Source organism: Magnolia sinica, chromosome 1 (assembly GCF_029962835.1).
Source record: "Magnolia sinica isolate HGM2019 chromosome 1, MsV1, whole genome shotgun sequence".
NCBI classification, from domain to species: domain Eukaryota; kingdom Viridiplantae; phylum Streptophyta; class Magnoliopsida; order Magnoliales; family Magnoliaceae; genus Magnolia; species Magnolia sinica.
In genome coordinates, this window is record NC_080573.1 from 111,717,376 (window position 1) to 111,737,934 (window position 20,559).

Consider the following 20,559-nt stretch of genomic DNA (forward strand, 5'->3'; position numbering starts at 1 on the left):
ATGACCTGGAAAAATATATGGACGGCGTAGATGCTAAATACATTCACAGTGGGCTTAACTGAGTTTACTCAGTAGGATAAAAGCTCACTGAATAATTCAGTACACAATCCGATTTTATAAAAAACATACGTCACATCACGTTGGCCCACATCGACACACCACCGCTGGGGTGTTGTGTTGGCAACGCCACCTGATCCGCGTCCGACGTTGGAGAGTGCAGAGATACGTCGTGCTGTAATAACCTCAATCGCAGAATCACCGAATAATTCGGCCCACCTGATGGAAAGATCTGATCTCCCACACGTGTCCATGCAAGTACGCGTGCCTGTGTATGGAAGGGTTGGAAATAATATCGACGGAAGGGAGTGAGAAGAAAGTTTCAGGCGGGAAAAATCTCGCTTTTAGGTCCCTCTCTCTCACACTCTGAAACTTCTCAGCTTCCCATCTTCTCTCCATTTGCTCTATCTCACCCTCGAAAATCTTCCCACATCTCTCCTCTTTTCTTCAAATTCTCGCCACTTCTTTCAAGGCGATTTTCCCGCGCTTCTCACCATGTCCGGGGAACAAAGGCGCGAGAGAGGGAGGGGGAGCACGACGGTTTCCAACACCGGCGCGGAAGAAGGTAGCTCGGCTGTAGATCCTGTCAGTGGAGATCTGGCAACGGTCTCGATACCTCCTACGTCCGAGGATCAGCTCGCACGGCATAGGCTTCGGGAGCGCTGGGAGCTGGCTTCCGTTCTCCATTTCTTACATGTAAGTTTCTCCACTTCTACAAACTCTCTTTTGTCGATTTTATTGGATTTTCATCCCTTCGATCCTTTTCCCCCATTTATTCAGGTTTTTCAGCCGATTATTTGGATCGATTCGGAGATTTCAGCGGAGGAGATCGAAACGGCTCTCATTACGCCGAACAATACGCTGGCCGAGCTTCACATTGCCCTTTTGAAGGTTTTTTTTTTTTAAAAATAATTCTATAAAAATCTTTTTGCCTGCGTTTGATGCTGTTGATGATATTCACTGAACTTGACTGAATCTTGTCGTGGAAAGACTCTCAAACTTGCATTTTTGTTAGAGAAATGTAAGGGTTTGTGAGGAGAGACTGAAGATGCGATTTGTGGCACATGTGTGCATGATTTGGGCCATTCATCGGCCAGGGCACACCGTGAATATGCTCTGGCCTGGAAATTGCGCTTCTCTCTGGCCACGTATACACGTAGAATATAGACTGCTGGTCATAGTTATTTTTTCAGCCCACTTCTTGTAATTTCTCAACATTTTTTGGCATTTTGCATTCTCTGTCCTGGCAAGGTTTATAAATACTTCGATTTCTTTTGTTTTGCACATGCTCCCATGGGTTTACCCTAATTCACGTACTTGTGAATTGCAAGTGGCATTTGAGATGCTAGCATGGTTCCCCATTGCACCTGTGGCAATCGAGACTGTTGATATGGTTGGTGGATGGACTGTAAGCAAACACCCAAGTGCTTGGTATCTGATTATCGTGGGCTTTTCCCATTGAATGTGGATTGTTGCTTATTTTGCACTCGGCTTCGAATTAACTGTCCATTTGCAGCTAGTGATTGGATGATGGTTATCATAGTCCAATATATTGAAGGGTGCAGTGAAGTCTGATAAACTCCTTCCCTAGCTAACAATTCTGCCTCAGAATTAGCGTCGTGCCACCATGCAAAAGATAATCTTAACCTTGCTTCACTAGGATGTCTGCGATGGTCTGAGGAAAGTTTATGGAGGATGCCCATTGGATAACTGGAACGGTCCAGAAGATCACTTTTATTTTTTGGGTCATGGCCCATCTACATGATGGAATGGGAAAAAAGACCTTATCTTCATCACCATGCAAAATTGCCGTGGTCATGGTAAAGATGCTTTTTGCGCACTTCATGAAAATTCATGAAGCATGGATCGTAGGTGTATACCTTAGAGCATCTTCTTAGTCCTTACCATGGCAATTATGGTATTTCTTTTAATATGTCCTATACTTTTGACGATCTTCACCTACTAAGAGGCTGATTTGAACTGATGTCTATTGGCAATCTTTCACTTTCTTAGTCTGTGGGTGTTCTCATGGCCTTTAGAATGCATAAATTGATGTAAAGATGTCATTAGACTCGCCACTAGAAATTGTTTGGGTCATACTTGTCTGTCAAGTCTATTTGATTTCTTTCATTCTCAGATGAATAGATATTCCCTCTCTTTCTCACTACCTTCCAAAAAAAAAAAAGAAAAAAAAAATCTCGTTTTCCTTTCTTTATGCATGGACGCAGTGTTCAAAAATATTGAAAAATTGCATAACATGCGTGGATGTTTTATTGCATTAAAAATTATCAGGACTTCTAATTTTCACCCTATATCACTATTTTGTAACCCTTAAGGCCTGTTTGCATTCATGGATTTTTATTTTTATTTTTTTCCGCGCGCGTGTGGAAAATGGTCTTTTTTTTTTTTTGGAAATACCATTTCCAAGAAAACAATGATAAATGAAAAGCCGTTTCCCTTGCTTGTTTTTCAACAAGATTTTCTTGAATATTTTTTCTTAATTTCCAAATTTGTTGTTTTGGACAAAAAAGAGGAACTTTTCATGAAAATTTTACTTGAACATGGAAGGTGACACCTATATGCTGAAGATGAATTGTGGCACCTGTGTCACATTGTCACATGTGACATTCACATATTTGAGACATTGATACACGTGGGATGCTTGAAGATGGATGGTGGCACATGTGGCGCATGTGGAGTACTTAAAGATGGATTGCGGCACATGTGTCACAATAACGCGAGACACATTTGCACACGTGGGCACATTGGCACATGTGGGGCACTTGAAGGTCGTTGGTGGCACATGTCGCATATGTCACACATTGGCAAATGTCAAGCATGTGAAGTGCTTAAAGATGGATGGCGGCCATGTGGCACATGTGGCTCAATAGCCTAGGTAGGGCATTTGAAGATGAGGGTGGCACATGTTGTACATGACACATCGGGTGTGTAGCTCCTTGAAACATGTCATTAAATGATGGGCGACATATGTGGCACAATGGCACTTGTGTGGCACTTTAAGATGGATGGTGGTACATGCTGCACATGTGGGGCACTCGAAGTTGGACAATTGCACATGTGGGGGGCTTAGAAGATGGGTGGTGGCACATGTGACTACCTTGTGGGGCACTTATAAAAACATGGGTCATTTTTCTTTCATTCCCTCAATTTTTTTGAAATGACATTTCTTAAGTTTGGGCTAGGAAATGAAAAAGGGGAAGTTTTTAGGAAATGAGAGGGAAATGGAAATAGTATTTTCAAGAAATTTACAAAAAGAAATAATGAAAATACTTTTTTCATGGAAATGATGTTTCCTTAATCTATATTTCAACAAATCCAAACATACCCTCAAATCATATGAAGTGCGAAGTTTTATATTTTATTGAAGGAAATAATTGTATTATACATGTTAAACTAACCTCAATTGTGATTTCTTTTCAGTTCCCTTCCCCCCCCCCCCCCCCGAGTAATGAAATCTTGATTGCAACAATAGTATCAGCCAATATATTGGCTCACCTAGTGGGTTGATATGATATGCAAGACTGAAAAATACTTCATTACATTCAAATGGGCATGGATTCTAGTTCTTGAAACTAATTCTCCCTACTTTGCCCTTCCGATATGAGTTATAGCTACTTTTCTTTGTCCTGTCGGTACCAATATATTGACAGAGATGGAATGAATGTTTGCCAGGGGATACCACCTGTCAGCAAAAACTTGATAGGCTCTGATGCATGGGTGACAGTAGTCTGCAAGAAAATTGCGACTTGGTGGCGCTGGGTACGTCACTCTGATGAACTTTTCACTGCTATAAAAATAACTAATTGTTTTATTTACTGTTGCTCATATAAAGCCTTCTTTGCTCAGGTGGCTGAAGGGGAGGTTCCGCTCACTGTGGCTCGTGGGTATGTGTGGAGAACTTCTGAAATTGAGACATGTCATTGACTATTTTTCTTCTCTGCAACTTGAGAGTACAATTGGAGGCCTAAAGGTTTTCCGTCTTCCTTGCTTGTGCAGTGAGGAGATATCGAGATACAAGGAACTTGATCCGACAATTCGGCTGCTGATCCTAAAAGCACTTTGTGAAATCCGTGCAGAAGTATATCGACCAGTCTTTTCTTTGTCTGCATCTGTTCTATTGTTGATGAATGTTGGCTATGTTTCAAAGTAGATGAAGTATGAAGTCACTAATTTTCCATTTCTATTTCTTTCCTGCAACCTTGAGAATAACCCCTTTCTTACTCACAGCAATATGATCTACTGAGGTATATTGATGATGCACTGAAATGTGGAACCCAGTTGTCTACCTTTCGTAAGGATAGGATAGGTGGAGATGGAAATGGAACGGCATACTGGTATTTTTCCTGGGTGTGAAACAGTAGTTCTATTTGATGTGTTGTTTCAATGTTTTCAAATGTGATTGACTCGTTGTGTGCCCCATGCTAATACCTTCCCTGTTTTTTTATTTTAAAAGGTATGATGGAGATTCAGTTATTGGTCATCGGTTATACCGGGAAATAAAAAATGTTGAATTCAAACAGAGATTAAAAGGGAGGGGTAGCCTGGTACAACCAACGACCAGTTTTCAGTGGGAAACCCTTGCAACTAACCTCGAGGAATTTCGGGAAATATCAGTAAGGTTCTATCCTTTCTGCTCTTTATGCCTCCTAAGTGACCTTCATTCACCTTTTTTCTTCTGATTCTGGTAGGATGAACTTTCATCTAGCAAAGTTAAGTTCGAATCTGCAGTCGGGGAAGTCATTAAAAATGACATCATGCCGACTATTGAGAAATTTCAAAAGGTGAATTTAAAATATTCCCCTTCTTTAGTCTATAGAGAGGCCCTGATAGTTCCATTTAGATTCTTAAGCTGATGCTAGTTTTCTTCACATTGGCATGCAATGCTTAGATGTAATGTGATTGACAGATTACATCTTACGATGTTATATTTTCCACACTATCAGTTGTTCATTTAAGATTATGCCTCTTGTACCATGACAGAAGAAAGAAAGGGCACTGAAACGACAACAAAGGCAAGCAATGCAGTTGGACGATTTTCTTTATCCTCATGGACTTGGAAACAAGCGCACCTGTCGTGATCGCAGACCTGTTAGTTACACATTTGGTATGATCCATTATTTCCTTGCCTATGATTAAGCATTCCATTGGTTATGCATCTACGTTTCAACAAAAAATGCTTGTATGCACAAAAAACCTCAAGTTCGGCAGGGTAAATGCATTAAAAGGGACACAATTTTAGTGGACAGTGCAGCTACAGTTGGTGGTGAACTTGCTTTGGGGAAAAAAAAACGTGTTAGTTACAAAAAAAACCCTCCAAATATTTGATATCTTTTTGTTTGAATGAGATTTCAATTCCAGCTACGGTTTCATTAGATATCTTACAGCTAGAATCCCTCTCTTTTCTAATCTGGTTCCTCCACCACCATGAACCCCGGTTAGAGTCAAGCATGATGGAATGTCTGATGTTTTTTTTTTTTTTTTCACTTGGAGAACTAATCAGATTGTTGCAAGCGGAACGAACAAGGTGTGCTTTGGAAGAAGCGATTTTATTATATGATGTCATAGTGTCAAAATAAGAAACTTGGAGTTGTTTTCATTTTATTTTATTTTATACTGTGGCCAACCCTTGGTCCATTTCCACTCTTCCAGCGAACCTATGTGTAGTAATACTCATATGTGCAAGACCTTGACTCAAAAAGACTTACTTTAGGTGTCTACATAGTGATATGCAAAATCTTAAATAAAAAAAGCTAGGGAATGATTGGTTTTGCCTAGCATGGCAACCCTCTCCGTTGTTCTTTCCATTGTTTTGCCTTTTATCATTAATTATTATTACTATCATCATGATCATCATCTCATTGATGCAATATTTTAGAAGATGTTTGTAGGCCATGTGATAAAGGGGGAGCTAATCTTAGGAATTTGGAGGTAATGGACTTCGAATTGTTAGGCTAATGGGTTTGGAGATTTGGGCGTGGAAGATGGTTGTTTGTGGAGACTAGAGAGGTGGTGGGTAGGAAATATGGGGTGGAAGAAGGGGGTAGATGGATCCGGTCATCTTCGTTTCATTTCTTTGGAAGTTGGTGGGAGTGTTAAAAAATAGAGTATGGGAAGGGGTTGTTTTTTCTTAAAGTAATGGAAAGAAGATTAGGTTTTGGGAGGATATCTGGGTGAGGGAGCAAAAGTTGGGGGCAGTTTTTCCTCGTCTAGTGAGGATTTCGTTAGAGGGGAATTTAAAGGTGGAGAGGTGTTTTAGTGTTCAAGGGGAAGACGTTATTTGGGCTCTGTCTTGCAGGAGGAATTTAGATGATGAGGAGTTCGAGCAGATGGTTAACTTGTTGGTTTTACTTTTCAAGATTTGGCCCGTGTTATCGGAAGATGACTCAATGGTTTGGTTAAAAGAAAAGTTTGGAAAATTCTCGGTGAAGTCCTTTTTCTCTATCATTAGTAGTGGCGTTGTAGGGAAGGAGTTTGTCAATTGGCATATGTGTGGTGCTATGGCGCTTCTCCAAAGGTTGTTGCACTAGGTTCGTGGGGTGTAAGAAGGTGCTAACGGTGGGCAACCTTCATGAAAGAAAGATGATTCTTCCGAATATTTGCTTAATGTGTTACCACGATGAGGAATAGGTGGATCACCTCTTTGTTCAGTGCTTGTTTGCTAGCATGTTGTGGAATTACTTTTTCAACTTGTTCGGATCAGTTTGGGTCATGATGAGGTCGTGGTGGAATTGGGAAGGTTGGGAAAAAAGTTTGGCATCTTTCTTTAGTAGTGGGGATATGGTTCATTTGGCTAGAAAGGAACAATCAATACTTGAGGGGTAGCGCGGTACGAGTATCAGAGGTCTTCAATAGGGCTAAGATGCATGTAATGGAGTGGGCAATTTTGGCAAAGTTTATTGTTCAATTTCCAGATAGTTGGCTAGATCTGTAATTTTGTCTTTTTCCTTTCTCTTCGCATCGTATTCTTTTGGCTTTGGCCTTTCGTTACCAAAATTGTCAATGTTTAAAAAAAGCAATGTTTTAGCAACCGCTTGAGATGGACAAAATATTGATCCTGTGGTATAGTGGACCACCCAAGGAATTGTGTTTTAATTATGTATGGCAACATGTAACATTGTGGTACTCGTGAGAGATCAATGACCACTAGATGAGTAGGATTGCTTGATTTTTAGGCCAGATCATCTGAAGAGTGGGTTCCACCTATGAATGACCCTATATTTTATACAAATGCAATATTGGCAATGGGCCAGGTGGCCTAGCTCGGCCTTGTAGGGCCAACACCAGGCCCCTAAACTTGGCCTGAGGGCTGCGCCTGGGCTTGAAATCCAGGCTGGGTCAGGCCTGAGCCAATGATGAATAGCTTGACCTGGTCTGTTAGCCCTACTGTTAGTTTATTATTCTGGTGGGAAGGTATTCGATACTCTAGCAGCATATGACGCCTGATATGCATGCACTTGGATGCTATACATGTAGAATACATCAATTCAAATTAAATCGCCTAAATTGTGGAAACTACCGTCATTAACTTATTATCATACTACCAGATTGGTTGAACAATCCTAACCTTCGATTCCTGGACACTAGTTTATTGAAATATGACCATTGGATTTTATTTTTTATTTTTTATTTTTTTAAATAACATTTTTAACTGTCTGATAAATGAACCATGATCTGATAGATAATCATATAAGCGCATTTTTTGGTTCATGATGCATCTAAACTGGGACCTACAATTCGGAGAGTTTAGTTTTACTTGTCTGCCACTGATGCTATTTTTAAGTTACTGCCTGTGTATCATCCATCACAGTTTGCCAGAGTATCAAGTTTTTTTTTTTTCTCTATTCGGTGACATAATAAATGAATAATGTACAATAACATACAGCTGGAAAATTTGGTATTGATTGAGGAGCCTTTATGCGAAGGGGTGGAAGAACATATGGCAAATATTTGGGTAGTGGACCCCATGAGATCTAGGCCGTTCATTAGGTAGTGGACCCCATGAGCATGCCATATCTCAAAAATCATGATGGTAGACTCATTAAGTGAGCCACGCATATAGGTTGAATTTGGACTGTTGGACTTCTTCTAACTACCCATTTTTCTCATGCAATTTTCACTTGCCTAAGAAGTGAACAAACCTGATTTTTGGACTTACGATCTTGCAGTGTGATCCATCTCATGAAATGCTTAAATTTTCTAAAACGGTTCCATATTGACATGGTTAATGATGAGCATGTTTATACAAAGTGTGCAGGCAACCTCTTGTAACAAAATCCTCTTTCACGGCTAATGACATACGAGGGAGAACAAAAACTTTGATAATCTGGCTGTGTGTGATGGATGATACACAGGCACAAAAATTGAAAGAGTTGGAAATTACTACTCAAGTCAAACCATCAAGATAGCGGACCCATGTGAGATAGTTTATAAAATAATACTTAAATCAATACGATGCCCTAATTGATAGATTAGTTAATATCTAATGGACGACTGCCAACATTGAAATCCAATGGTTTGTTCTAGAAGAAAAAAATTCAAATATTTGGGACAAATGATACAAATAATAATATTTTATTTTTATAGCCCATTAAAGTAGCCTCTCTATGATTTTGATGGCTAAAATTGAGTTAGATGTATGCCAATTGTACAATTTCTAAGTGCCTGCATATCATCCAGTACCCTTTGTCAGAGTATCAAAGAATTCCTCCACTCTTCATCCTTTGAAAAAAACTGCTGTCCCTGGCCCTGCCTTGTAGGGCCAGGCCCAAGGCCAAGGCTCAGTGGATTAGGGCTGGGCTATGGCCAACCCTCACTCGGCCTTAGCCCAATCCATTGCACGCTTAACGTGCAATGCATGAATGTGGGTGTAAAATGCTCCTTTCATCAAACATGAATGCATGATATTGGCATTCCTCTTCCATGCAAGAATGGCTGTTGTTGGATCATTGGTCGGGAGGCATATTTGATGGGGGCCACTGGTTTGATGACTTGGATCTTGCACAAAGTTTCAATACGTGTGATATCCTTCAGCATGTACACCCACATTGTGCAGTTCTCCACTAGCCTTTATCAATGAGAACTACTGTTCAAAAGTTCAACATGTGTTCAAAACCGGATTGAATCAATTAAAATGTTGGTACAGGAACCAGCAGCTCAAAGCTAGACTTCTGCTTGGTTTCTTGGGGCTTTAGCTGAATTTCATCAATGATCTTGATTTCAACAAAATGTATCTGCTAAGACTAGTCTCAGCTCATAGTTCAGAAAGCTTTCTACAATTAGCCAGGGTTATTGATGTTCTCACAAGCTTTATCTAGATCTAGGTCTTATCAATCCCTCTATTATTCATAAATAGTCTGTATGCCTACTCCAGGTGCATTAAATATTTGACCTAACCTCATAGCCTGACTACAATTGGTCACATGGTTTGGTGCTTAGCTACTATAATAGCCTTAAAGGTTTTTCACCAGTCTCTCTTCTATAAGATTGACAGGGAGCAAAGGAACTAGAAAATCCTTGAGTGGGCATAGCATATGATTTTAGCAATTTGATAGTGCCATGGCTTTGGCTTCACATCATGCTGAAATGATAAAATTGTGAATATCAGTGTAGGGTTTGCATTTTGCAGATTACTACCACGTACCCAGGTGCAAGATGGTTATGTCATGGGCACCGCACAAGAGTCACAGCTAGAGTTGAACTAGACATGGGTATGATTATTATTATTTGGGTGGACATCGTTAATGAAAGTATCTAGGATAATGTGGGAACATTGTTATCATGGCTGTGCCTTGGGATAGTATTTTTTTTTTTCTCTATAGGCAATAATTATTAATTAAGTGCTGTGTTCTTGGTGGCAAATTTTTAAATGGATACATGGGCAAAGAGTCCAGTCCCTATATAGGAGGGAAGATTTAGGGGACACATGGATGTTGGACCTATTAGAGCATTTTCAGTGCCATGGGTGGGGGTATTATTCTTAACAGAGAATTGGGCTCATTGCCAAATTCGGGCATGGGAGTTCTTATACTCTCCTTATTGGAGTCACTCTTGAATCCCAATTCCCTGCTTGCTTCTATTAGAGCATTACCCATGTCTATCTCGCACTCAAATATGATAGTTTGATTGGTTAGCTCTAGAAGTAAAACAGTTTCAATTCCATAATAGTGTGCTTCATGTAATAGAACAATGGCCCTTGCAGCTACTCTGCAGCTTCCTTGTGTAAAAATAACAGCTGGATTGGGTAACTTTGGAAGGAAAAATAATTCAATTTCCAAAGACTGAGCTTTAGCAATTTTGTAATAGAACAATCCTCGGAGTCATGCTGCAATCAAATGGTGAGGTTTTGGTCTTGTTTGTAAATTCATGCCCTGTCAGCTAAATGATGAATGGAGCAGCAATGAGCTTGTGTGTCCATGCTGCTAACTAGGATGTCCAAATGAAAGGGCTATTGGATTGGATTAGTGCATTATCACCTTCAATCTTGGTCATCCATTCCTCCATTTCTACCACAAGCTTGACTTGTTTCATTGAGGCCTTCAACCATAAATTTTGATCTCATTGTAAAGCTTAACTACTACATACAAGTCTTGATTACGCTCTTGGCAAAATATGCAAATTCTTTCCTCAACAAAATATAGCTGCACACAAATCGCCAAGAACTTTCCCATTGGGAAACGGGTGGGTTCAAATGGTTCAACTGTACTTCTCAGAAGCTCCTGAGTAGCCTCTCTATTGATTGACCCTGCTATCTACATTTTCCCTTTTCTTTTCTGTAAATTTCTTCATTTTGCCTTTTTCTCGAGAATGTTTCTATTAATTTTCGGACTTCATTTACAGATGAATTCGACCGCTCTATTGAAGAGGCTATACAGATGAACAAGTAAGTTCTGTACTAATGTGGTGTGTGATGCTCTCCATTCATATATTCATTTTACTTTAAAAGTTTGCTTCACTGTCTAGCCAGATAAATTTCTCCTCAATGAAACTTCTCACACATAAACATCTCCAGAAAGTTCTAGAAGAAACTAAACATTTCAAGAAGGTTGAATGGAGATCGTTGGAATGCCTCCAGGCTTACCCAAATGTCCTCTCCATTTTTTCCCCCTTCTTTAGATCAATGGTACTATGGTTTGTCCTAGAGCTGCCTCTTTACTTGTATAAGGTGTGTGATCAACTTTTAGTGAGATTGAGGTAACAAAATTAATTCTAGTTATTTGATGGCAGAGCTTCCTATTGCTCATGCAAGTTGCATGATCCATTTCCAACCCTTTGCTAGCACTAGCAGAGCTAGAAATGGCCAAGCGACCTTGATTATTTTAGAACCTGAGTGGTCTTATTTTTTCCAGAAAGCACCAAAGTCCTATTTTTATTTTTCCAGAAATGAAAAATCGCCTTTCATCTAGAGATGCTTGAAGTTCCACGTGAATATAATAAATAATATCAAATTTCTAAATGACTAATAACATGATAGAAATACTTATTCCTTTCTCCTTAACTTTTTGATGGCCAGAAGATGCTACTCTATTTGTGGATTTTATTGGAGGGATTAACACTGTTTTCCATTTCTCAGAGAGTTAGAAATATCTTTGCCTCGGCACTGTATATAACATGAGTAGCTTTACATTCTTGTCCCGGTAATTAATCATGAGGAGGGAAATATCCTTTTTTTTCCCCCTTTGTTCTGTCGCCCTTCAACCCAAGGGTAATTTTTGTCCTTTCAACCCCTTGAGAGTAGCCTGCACCAACTTCTCTTCTCTGTGTGTAGCCCACATGGGAGGCACAACATTAGGGAGCCTGCGTGAAAAGGCTTTGTGGGGTCCACTGTGATAAATATGTAACATCCACACCATAACATCAGTTGTGCTGGATCATGTTAAGATGTTGGCCTAAAAATGAGGCTGATCTAAGGATCGAGTGGGTCATAGCAGCTAAAAAAGTGGGTATGGGTTGCCAACATTTGAAACCCTCTCTCTCTCTCTCTCTCTCTCTCTCTCTCTGCGTGTAGCCTGAATGCGTGTAACTGCATCATTTCCCCCAGTGTTTCGTTTCTCTCCCTACTCTCTCCATGTAGTTGCATGTCATAGCTCATAGTTAAAAATACTGAAAATAAATCTTCATCATCATAGCCTTATCCCAGACATTTGGGGCCTGCTTCATGTCCTATTTTGCCAATCAATTCTCTCTGTTCTGAGTGGACATTCAAAACATATGCTGGTACTTGCGATAGGCAAGCTTAGAAGCAACTTCCTTTCAAGTGTGCTGTATCAATATTCTAATCTTAAGTCAATATGTCAAACCTGATTTGTGTCTAAACCATGAACCAGTAAATCGATGACCGGAGAGCAAACTGATGAAGAAGAAGAAGGGGAGGATGCCGCAGATGGGAAGGACATTGCATCTAATGGGAGTCTGCTCGAGATTGACAACAACATTAAGTACAGAGATGGCGATGATGGTGACGACGACGACGACGACGACGACGACGACGATTACGATGATAAGAGTGATGCTGAAGAAGAAGATGATAATGATGTTGAGGATGATAGCAGCTCAGGTAGTTCTGAGAAGGAAAACAACGATCATGACCAGAGGAATGCTCAGAAACAGAAGGATCTTCAGCCTAAAACGGTTGTAATGTTGCGCCACAGTTTGAGAACTTCGGCGAGAACTAGAAACCAGATCAATGTGTCTGGCGCTGATGGTAGAATTCAAGCAGATACAAAGAAAAGACTGAGGCAAAGGCCCAACCATAACACAAACTATGATAACCCTCTTGTTGTTCCCGACTCTGATGATAGCAGTGGCTCCTCGGAAGAAGCAGATGGTGATCATCCCTCAAACAACCTCAAGAAAAAGGTTTCAGATACAGACTCTTCTGATGCTGATGATGATCATAAATAGGTGGTGAAGATGTGTAGGAACATTTTGGATAGAAGTGATGCCAGATGAGATATCAACAGGTACGACATTACATGGTTTCCTTGTATTTTGTTTTTTACAAGTAAAATCATGCTTGTAGTAAAATAGATGTAGCAGTAAACTGGCTTCATCGTGTAAGAGTGTAATTAGGTAGAATTGTTGTGTATTTCGATATCCTCAATCGCAATTTTGCTTCATGTTGAATTGAGGTTACTCAAGAGGAAAATATTTAGATTTTTAATGCTTGAAAAGGGGCACCTACATGGTTTTGGACAGTAGTTTTTTTTTTTTTTTTTTTTTTTTTTAAGTTTTAGAAATGCTTAAGTTGGTTAGTCCCAAAGAGAGCTGTTCATGTTAGAGAAATTATAGAGCAGGTATCATATAGATACTAGAGCACATCTGGACCGTGGATGGGGTGCACATATTCATTAGTTTTGACTCCTAACTGTTCTGCATGTACTTTTGCCCGTTGGATGTGAATTTGCATCTCCTTTTAACACCTCGATACAAGGTGCAGATCAGATGATTGGGTCATTAGGATTGGTGAGGATTTTGGGCATGGGCCTTTAACATTGGGGGCGGAAGCTTTGAACGATTGGATTGATGTACGATTGACTGAATGTACATAATACTTGGGCAAAGATGCTAGTCTCTAGAGAAGCGCTTTATTTATTTATTTTTATTTTTTTATAATTTAAAAAGAGTGCAATCATATTATCATTGACACAGGTATTTGCATGGTAACTCTCGATGTGATGCGGTCTTGGGATGTTTCGCACGGAGAAATTGTAGGAGGCTTCCCTCCAGTTCCAGTTCTTGCAAGTGGCTTTTGTGGTTCGGTGATCCAGGCCATTAGCCTGTTGCATTCCATCGTGATGGAACTTGCCTAAAAAAAATTCCCCTCGATATGACAATCCTAATATTTTGACTTGTGACCTGAAAATAGACTGTTTAAATCACAGGAGATTTTTCGGCATGGTCTACCGACGGTAGGATGCAGGAGATCAGTTGTCTAGAATGCCGAACCATGGGCCCCTCTTTTTGTTTGGTCTGATTGAGTAACCCTACTATACTGTGCGCTGGATAGGCCCACTTTGGTTACATTGGGCATCGGTGTAGGCTTGAAATTCAAGCCCATTTATGATCAGGCCTAGCTTCGGTTTGTCTAAAACCCTGCTGGGCCAGCCCATTTATGGGTTGGTAATGGGCAACCGTTAACCGAAGTGCCATATGTATCTGACCCGAGAAACAAGTACGATATGGATATTGCAATGTTCAACCTGTTACAATCAGATGGCTTAGGAAACGCCATGCAGTAGCTTCATCTCAACCATCATAGGACATTGTCGTTATGATTAGCCGTGGTCATAGGACACATGATTCAGGCCAATGAGCAATAACTGACATGTAAATATGTTGAGATATGAGAAGCCATGATCACTTGGTAATCTAATCATTTTAGTAACCACTCGTAATTAAGGAGGTGATGGAGTGGTCATATAATTACTCGTAATTGAGAAGGTAGTGCAATAATTACATACTCATCTCATATAATCTATAAATAAAGCAATCAATGGAGTTCGTTGGAGAGGTCTAAAATCAATAAAACTTGCGCAACGCTACTTATTTACAAGGCTGTTATGCAGCTATGTGGCTACGCTGCTATCCTGGACTACGTGGCTATTTTGCTATGTTACTATGCTGCTACATGGCTATGCTACCACGCTGCTACAAGAAATTCTACATGATTACATTGCCGTGCTGCTACACTGGGTTGTCATTCTATGCCAGATGATCACCAACTTTCATTAAGATGATTGTCGGCCTCCCGAATGACCATCTTGCCATGAAGCTTAGTTTCAACAACAATGAATGATTTTTTGTTCTTAACAATTGATTGCAAGTATGATAATTGTAAATCATCAATAAAATTATTTTCAACTTTCAATCAATTCTCTTCTTTCTTTGCCGTTCCGTTGTTGAATTACGTCCGCAATCATGCGAATATTGACGTCCCTTCAATCAAATGGCTAAATAGGTAACTGATCCGCAAGGTCATTGGTCTCTGATCACTGCATCTGCCTCTAGCACACCTCCACATCACATCAACTACTGAATTTTGAGCCAAACATGTATTCAGTCGTATGTCTCTCACACATGCACTGACGTATTTCATTAGCTTGTAAATATACAGCTCAAAACTGTTTATGACATCTGTTTTGGGCTAGATTACGTGCATAGTGGGGTACACTCTATCCATAGCTAGGACCTTGCAAAGTGGGTGAATGGGCTGGGCTCTGGCTCAAGCTGGGTATGATCATCTTGGGGCTTACCTGTTTTGGTCTGTCATGGGCCCTTGCCAGGCTTGGGTTTTTGTTTTTACATGAGGTGATGGGCCTGGACGGATCTGCGCCCTTTCAGGCTTTCAGCCCTACTTGCTTGAACGTGTCCTATTTTGCATGGAGATGCCACCTGTGTGAGATTAATGAGTAAGCACGTTCTGCACAGGTATGCATGGAGGGACACTGCATGGTATTCTCATGTGCCAACTACCTACAATGGAGGCCACGATTACGTGAAAAGAGCCACCATTGATGGGGGGTGCCTCTGAAATTCCAGATCGTAAGATCCCAAGCCTTCAATTAATGGCCAAAAGATTGATGGTTGAGGAAATGCAACAGCAACGGTCTGGGAAAAAAGGCCAAGTATTGGATGATAGGATCTAGTCGATCTTCAAGTCAACCTCATCAATGGCAGAGTCATCAGAAGTATGATTCAGATGAACAAGAAACTGGACCACAATAATATGATTTCTCTTTGAATGCAAGTTGTGTAATGTCTTGGATTCTACTTCGACTGGATTCATTTTTGGTTCTACTGAAAATTGGGTGGATTTTCTTGTTGCACATGGTGAAGATTTGTATGCTTTTAGTTCAACCGAAACATGTTACACAAATTAGCACAAATTAGGGTATTTAAGTCTGATTGTGATTATGGCTTGTTAATATAGGTGTTTTCTTTCCAAGGGAAATGGTTTTGTGAGGTGAGAGGATTCTAAACACTTGTAAGAGCTTGTGAATGGATTTTCTCAAAGGGCTACGGCTTTCCTACGTGTGCATCTGACACGGGGATGAACATGATGAGGTCGATCATCGTCTTCCTCAAGGATAACTACTCCGAATACACGGAGCGGAGCTTCTCCGGACTCTTCAGAGAGACTTCTTGAATCCATGAGGAAAAAAGAAGCAAAATAGAAATAAATTCTATAAAATTCGTAATTTGATTGATTGATCAAATAAACGAGTAATAGGGATACTAAGCAATGGGAGAAATTTCAGAATCAAACTACAACTAAAACTCCTAGAATTTGCAACTTACTATAAATAGTAAATTATTCTCCTAATTTTTCTAAACACTTTTCATGTTAGACACAACTCCTAAAGCCCAACGGATGAAGAGTTATAATTAAACTAAAACTTACAAAAAATAGTAAAAACGGAAGTAAACATGTAATTCGACTGTCGATATGATGGAATCTCGCAAATTCGGCGTGGGCAACCCGGCTAGGCCAAGTTGGTTGGCTAAAGTAGCTCGTCCTACCCCAAAATCATACATGGTACGTCGAGTAACTCATTCCGGTTTGCAAGATATGCCTGTTTTAAGGTTTTGACGGTCTTGATGACTTCCGCCTCTGATTGGGTCTTCTCAGGTTCATCTTGGACATGAAAGTGTCCGCGACCCACTCTACATCAGTCCCCTCCACTTCAAAAGAACTCGTCTTTGAGTTCTCATGCTGCTTCGGTTCTTGATACTCGGTTTGGTGCGTCGTAATGATACCCAGATCAAAAGTTATGATCAATTTACGGTCCACCTTCTTTTGGTCCAACCATGCTAGGAATGTATCTGTGACACTTTCTACATCAGCATCGCAAGGTGAAATTTGGGTTTCATCTGTAATCGACGAAGGTAGGTGGTATAATCTTTAAGGCTTTGATTATAGTGGGTTTTTATCATTTTGTGCCCTGGATTTTTCTCACAAGGATTTTTTCACATAAAATATCTTGTGTTTTGTGGTTGATTGCTCTATTGCTTGGTTATTCTACTTTATTCGATTATTCTATCTTTATTGAACGTGCTTGCACAAATTGCATAGTTTAACAATGGTATTAGATCCGAATTTCTAATACCTAGCCTTTAGTTAAGTTTGTTGAGGGCTCTGAATCTCCAACAAAGTGGTATTAGAGCGTCAGGTCTAAGGATGTTCAGGAATTCAATGAAGATGTTGAGGTCGAAATTCGATGAGAAGAAGAATTTCAGTTTGTGGCAACAAAAAGTTAAGGATATTCTAATATCACAAGGGTTACATAAGGCGTTGTTGGACACTAAACTGGAGAAGATATCGGATGATGAATGGAGCGAACTCGAGGAGATGGCTATGAGCACGATTTATCTATGTCTATCAGATGAATTCATGTACAACGTTTTGGATGAGGAATCTCTCCGAGAGATGTGGAAAAAATTAGAAGATCTATACATGACGAAGTCCCTCGCAAATAAGTTGTTTGTGAAGAAACAACTACTCAGGCGGCAGATGAAGGAAGGATCCAATCAACTGGAGTACACGAACATGTTTACAAAAGTGTGTAGCGAGTTGTTAAGGTTCGGAGTGATGATCGACGAAGAAGACAAAATAGATATCGTTACTACTATGCTGTATGAGAAGAATACAGTGAAGCTGGAAGAGATCACCGCGACTCTAATTTCTAACGAGAAGAGGACTTTCATGCCGAATGGTTAGTCACGAAAGGGGATCATGGACGTGGGAGATCCGTTGAGCAATCTTAGTTTGACAGGAAGAAAAATTCTAGATCGAAATTGAATGCAAATGGTGGATGCTTCTATTGTGGCATAAAGGAGCACTTTAGGAGAGATTGTCAGAAACAAAAGGATGACCTAGAAAATAAAGGAAAAATGGAACACAAGTGAAGCAGCTAGTGTAGCTGAATAAAGCTTAGAAGGAGACCTCTCAGTCTCTTTAGGTACGAGCCATCTCTTAGATACACGGATACTCGATTCAGGATGTTCGTATCAAATGTACCCAAATAAGACTTGGTTTGATTCCTACAAGTCCTATGATGGTGGAAGTTTTCTAATGGCGAATGATGCAGCAAGCAAGGTAAGGATGTTTGATGGGCTCATACGAAATGTCAGGCATGTCTCAGATCTGGGAAAAAAAATATCCTTAGGAGTTTTAGATACGAACGGGTGCACTTTCACCGCATTTGGCGGTGTAATCAAGGCTACCAGAGGTGCAATTGTGTTAATGAAGGAACATAAGACGGAAAATTTGTACAAGTTGATTGGGAACACGGCGATAGGTGAGTCTGTTACCACTTGACATAAATGAAATTAATCTGTGACATATGCGGCTAGGGCATATGAGCGAGAGGCGCACGATGGAACTCTATACACAAAAACTGTTGAAGGGAGTTAAGGTGTGCAAGGTGAATTTTTGCGAGCATTGCATCTATGGAAAGCGATGCAGTGTAAGGTTCAAGACTACTACACATACTAGCAGTGGGATGCTCGATTACATGCATTCCGATGTCTGAGGGCCAGTGATAGTACCATCTAAGGGAGGAGCATGATACTTCGTGAGCTTTATAGACGATTATTTGAAGAATGTTTGGATCTACTTATTAAAGCATAAATATGAGGTGTTCGTCAAGTTCAATGAATGAAATGTGGAAGTAAAGAAGCAAACCGAGAGACAAGTGTCTCGGGTCAGATAATGGTACAAAGTACAAAGAAGCAGAATTCATGAAATTCTACAAGGAATAGGGCATCACAAGGTACTTCTCAACTCCATGGACCCCACAACAGAATGGGGTGACTGAGAGGATAAACAAAACTCTATTGGAGAGTGCGAGAAGTATGCGGTTACATGCAGGGTTGCCTAAAAGCACTTGAAGGAAGTCATTTACATGGGTTAACCTGATTAGCAGTTAATAGACATGGAATTGGAGCAGCTCATGCAGGGTTGCCTAAAAGCACCTTACATGCAGTCTTGCAGGACATAAAATTAGCAGAAATACAGAAACAACAACTCCCGTAGAAGAAGATTTCAGTTCCAAATGTTTCCTGTCTCTAAAGAGACCACAAAATTAACTGACATGGCTCATCACAGGCCCGCATATCAGGGATTTTAGGATATTTAAAAATGCATTTTCCCTCAGTTTCCAAACACAACCTTTGCTATTGGTGTGCCATGATTTTATTTCAGATGCACTGATGAAGCTGTTTACAAAGGTTCTAGATGACAACTAAAAAATCTAATGCTGCCAAAGAATGTATGAGCCCAAGGCCATGAATAATCACAAAGAATATATCAATCTCTAACATGGGTGTCTTGATTTTGTAGAAAAAGATATGTATGTATGTATGTATATACGTTGTAAATGTGAGTTGGACCTTTGTGTATTATTCAACGGTTTGGATGGCTTACTAGATTCCGCCTTGGAGACATTTCCCTGTTGATGCACTAAGTTGAGAATTGGTCTGAGAAGAAGCTGGTGGTGCAGAAAGAGGCTGAAAATTGGTGTTGTGGACGAACCAGGATAGCACCCATTTCAGATCACAGAGCATGTACTTGAGAGCCTTTGTCCAATGCTCCAGCTTATTGAAGCTTAATGCAATTCTGTAGCTCTTCACCTTGTCATTTTCAATCCTACAAAAGATTCACAGGGAAAAAGAAAACGACAGCTTGTAAACAGAGATGCCTACTGAAAATGTTCCTAAAAAATTTGAGGGCCTTAAAGATTTCTTAAATGTTTCGAATTGTTAGGCATGAACATGAAAGGAAACCACTAGTGAGGGAAGTTTGGCAAATTTAAGAACAACCGGCTACTGTGAATTTCGCGTGCCCGATGCAGCCAATGTAGAAAGCATCACAGGTGCTCAGCACAAACAATGCAGAGAAAGCATCACTGCCCTTTGCTTTTCAGCATTCAATTGTATCAGGCACCTAAAGATTCGAATGAAAAAAGAAGAAAAAACTGCAACGAGGCACCTGTGTGCTCCCATAGAAATGACAAACCATAGTAGGTGAGGACCACACTTGTCGTGGACTACAAATCATTTTCTGAAATAAATTAAGCAATTCTGTGTTTGCAGGATACAGAAACTCTCCAAAAAAACAAAACGAAAAAAATCAAGATCACCAATCATGGACAAAATGGTATAACTGATTGCCAAACCAGCTGCTACTGCAAAAAAAATTCATAGAACTTGGTCTCATATGCAGATAAACCTTTTATACAATATGGAGGACGAAAGATGAAACATTAAGAACATATGAAAAATCAACAAGATGTAGAAAGAGAATGATTGACTGTGTAAGAAATGGATGTTTACTTCCATTATAAACTTGTTTGGGTTATGCGGTCAAATAACCGGCGTATTTGAAAAATAATGTACTCACTCCAATTCCTTCTGACATAGTTTTCTACCAAAACAACAGTAATTAGGATTATTCCCTTGTTTCGGATTGTAACAGCTAAACCT

The 20,559-nt window shown here is 40.0% G+C and overlaps 2 protein-coding genes across 5 annotated transcripts in view; one reads left to right on the forward strand and one right to left on the reverse strand.

Annotated features, from left to right (window-relative positions):
* Positions 1 to 213: 213 nt before the first annotated feature.
* LOC131254146 (DDT domain-containing protein DDR4) lies at positions 214 to 13,237 on the forward strand. Its single transcript, XM_058255154.1, has 11 exons — positions 214 to 753; positions 838 to 948; positions 3,751 to 3,837; positions 3,925 to 3,962; positions 4,075 to 4,156; positions 4,306 to 4,412; positions 4,532 to 4,691; positions 4,767 to 4,859; positions 5,059 to 5,182; positions 10,915 to 10,957; positions 12,402 to 13,237. Exons 1-11 carry the CDS (start codon positions 553 to 555, stop codon positions 12,976 to 12,978), a joined length of 1,623 nt encoding a protein of 540 aa, XP_058111137.1. The 5' UTR covers positions 214 to 552; the 3' UTR covers positions 12,979 to 13,237.
* Positions 13,238 to 14,465: 1,228 nt separating this feature from the next.
* The window catches only part of LOC131254156 (beclin-1-like protein), a 45,655-nt gene continuing 39,561 nt past the window's right edge, over positions 14,466 to 20,559 (reverse strand). The window contains exons 10-12 of one of the 4 annotated variants that reach the window (XR_009175504.1): positions 19,502 to 19,723; positions 15,330 to 15,468; positions 14,466 to 15,089 (exon numbers count right to left, since the gene is read on the reverse strand). Coding sequence is in view for 3 of the 4 variants with exons in the window: in XM_058255161.1 (XP_058111144.1) it covers positions 15,102 to 15,105; positions 19,502 to 19,723 (226 nt within the window). In the remaining variant the exon portion in view is untranslated. Of the gene's footprint in view, positions 15,106 to 15,329; positions 15,469 to 19,405; positions 19,724 to 20,559 lie in introns of those variants that run through there. The other 3 variants (XM_058255161.1, XM_058255171.1, XM_058255165.1) reach the window with 3 other exon arrangements.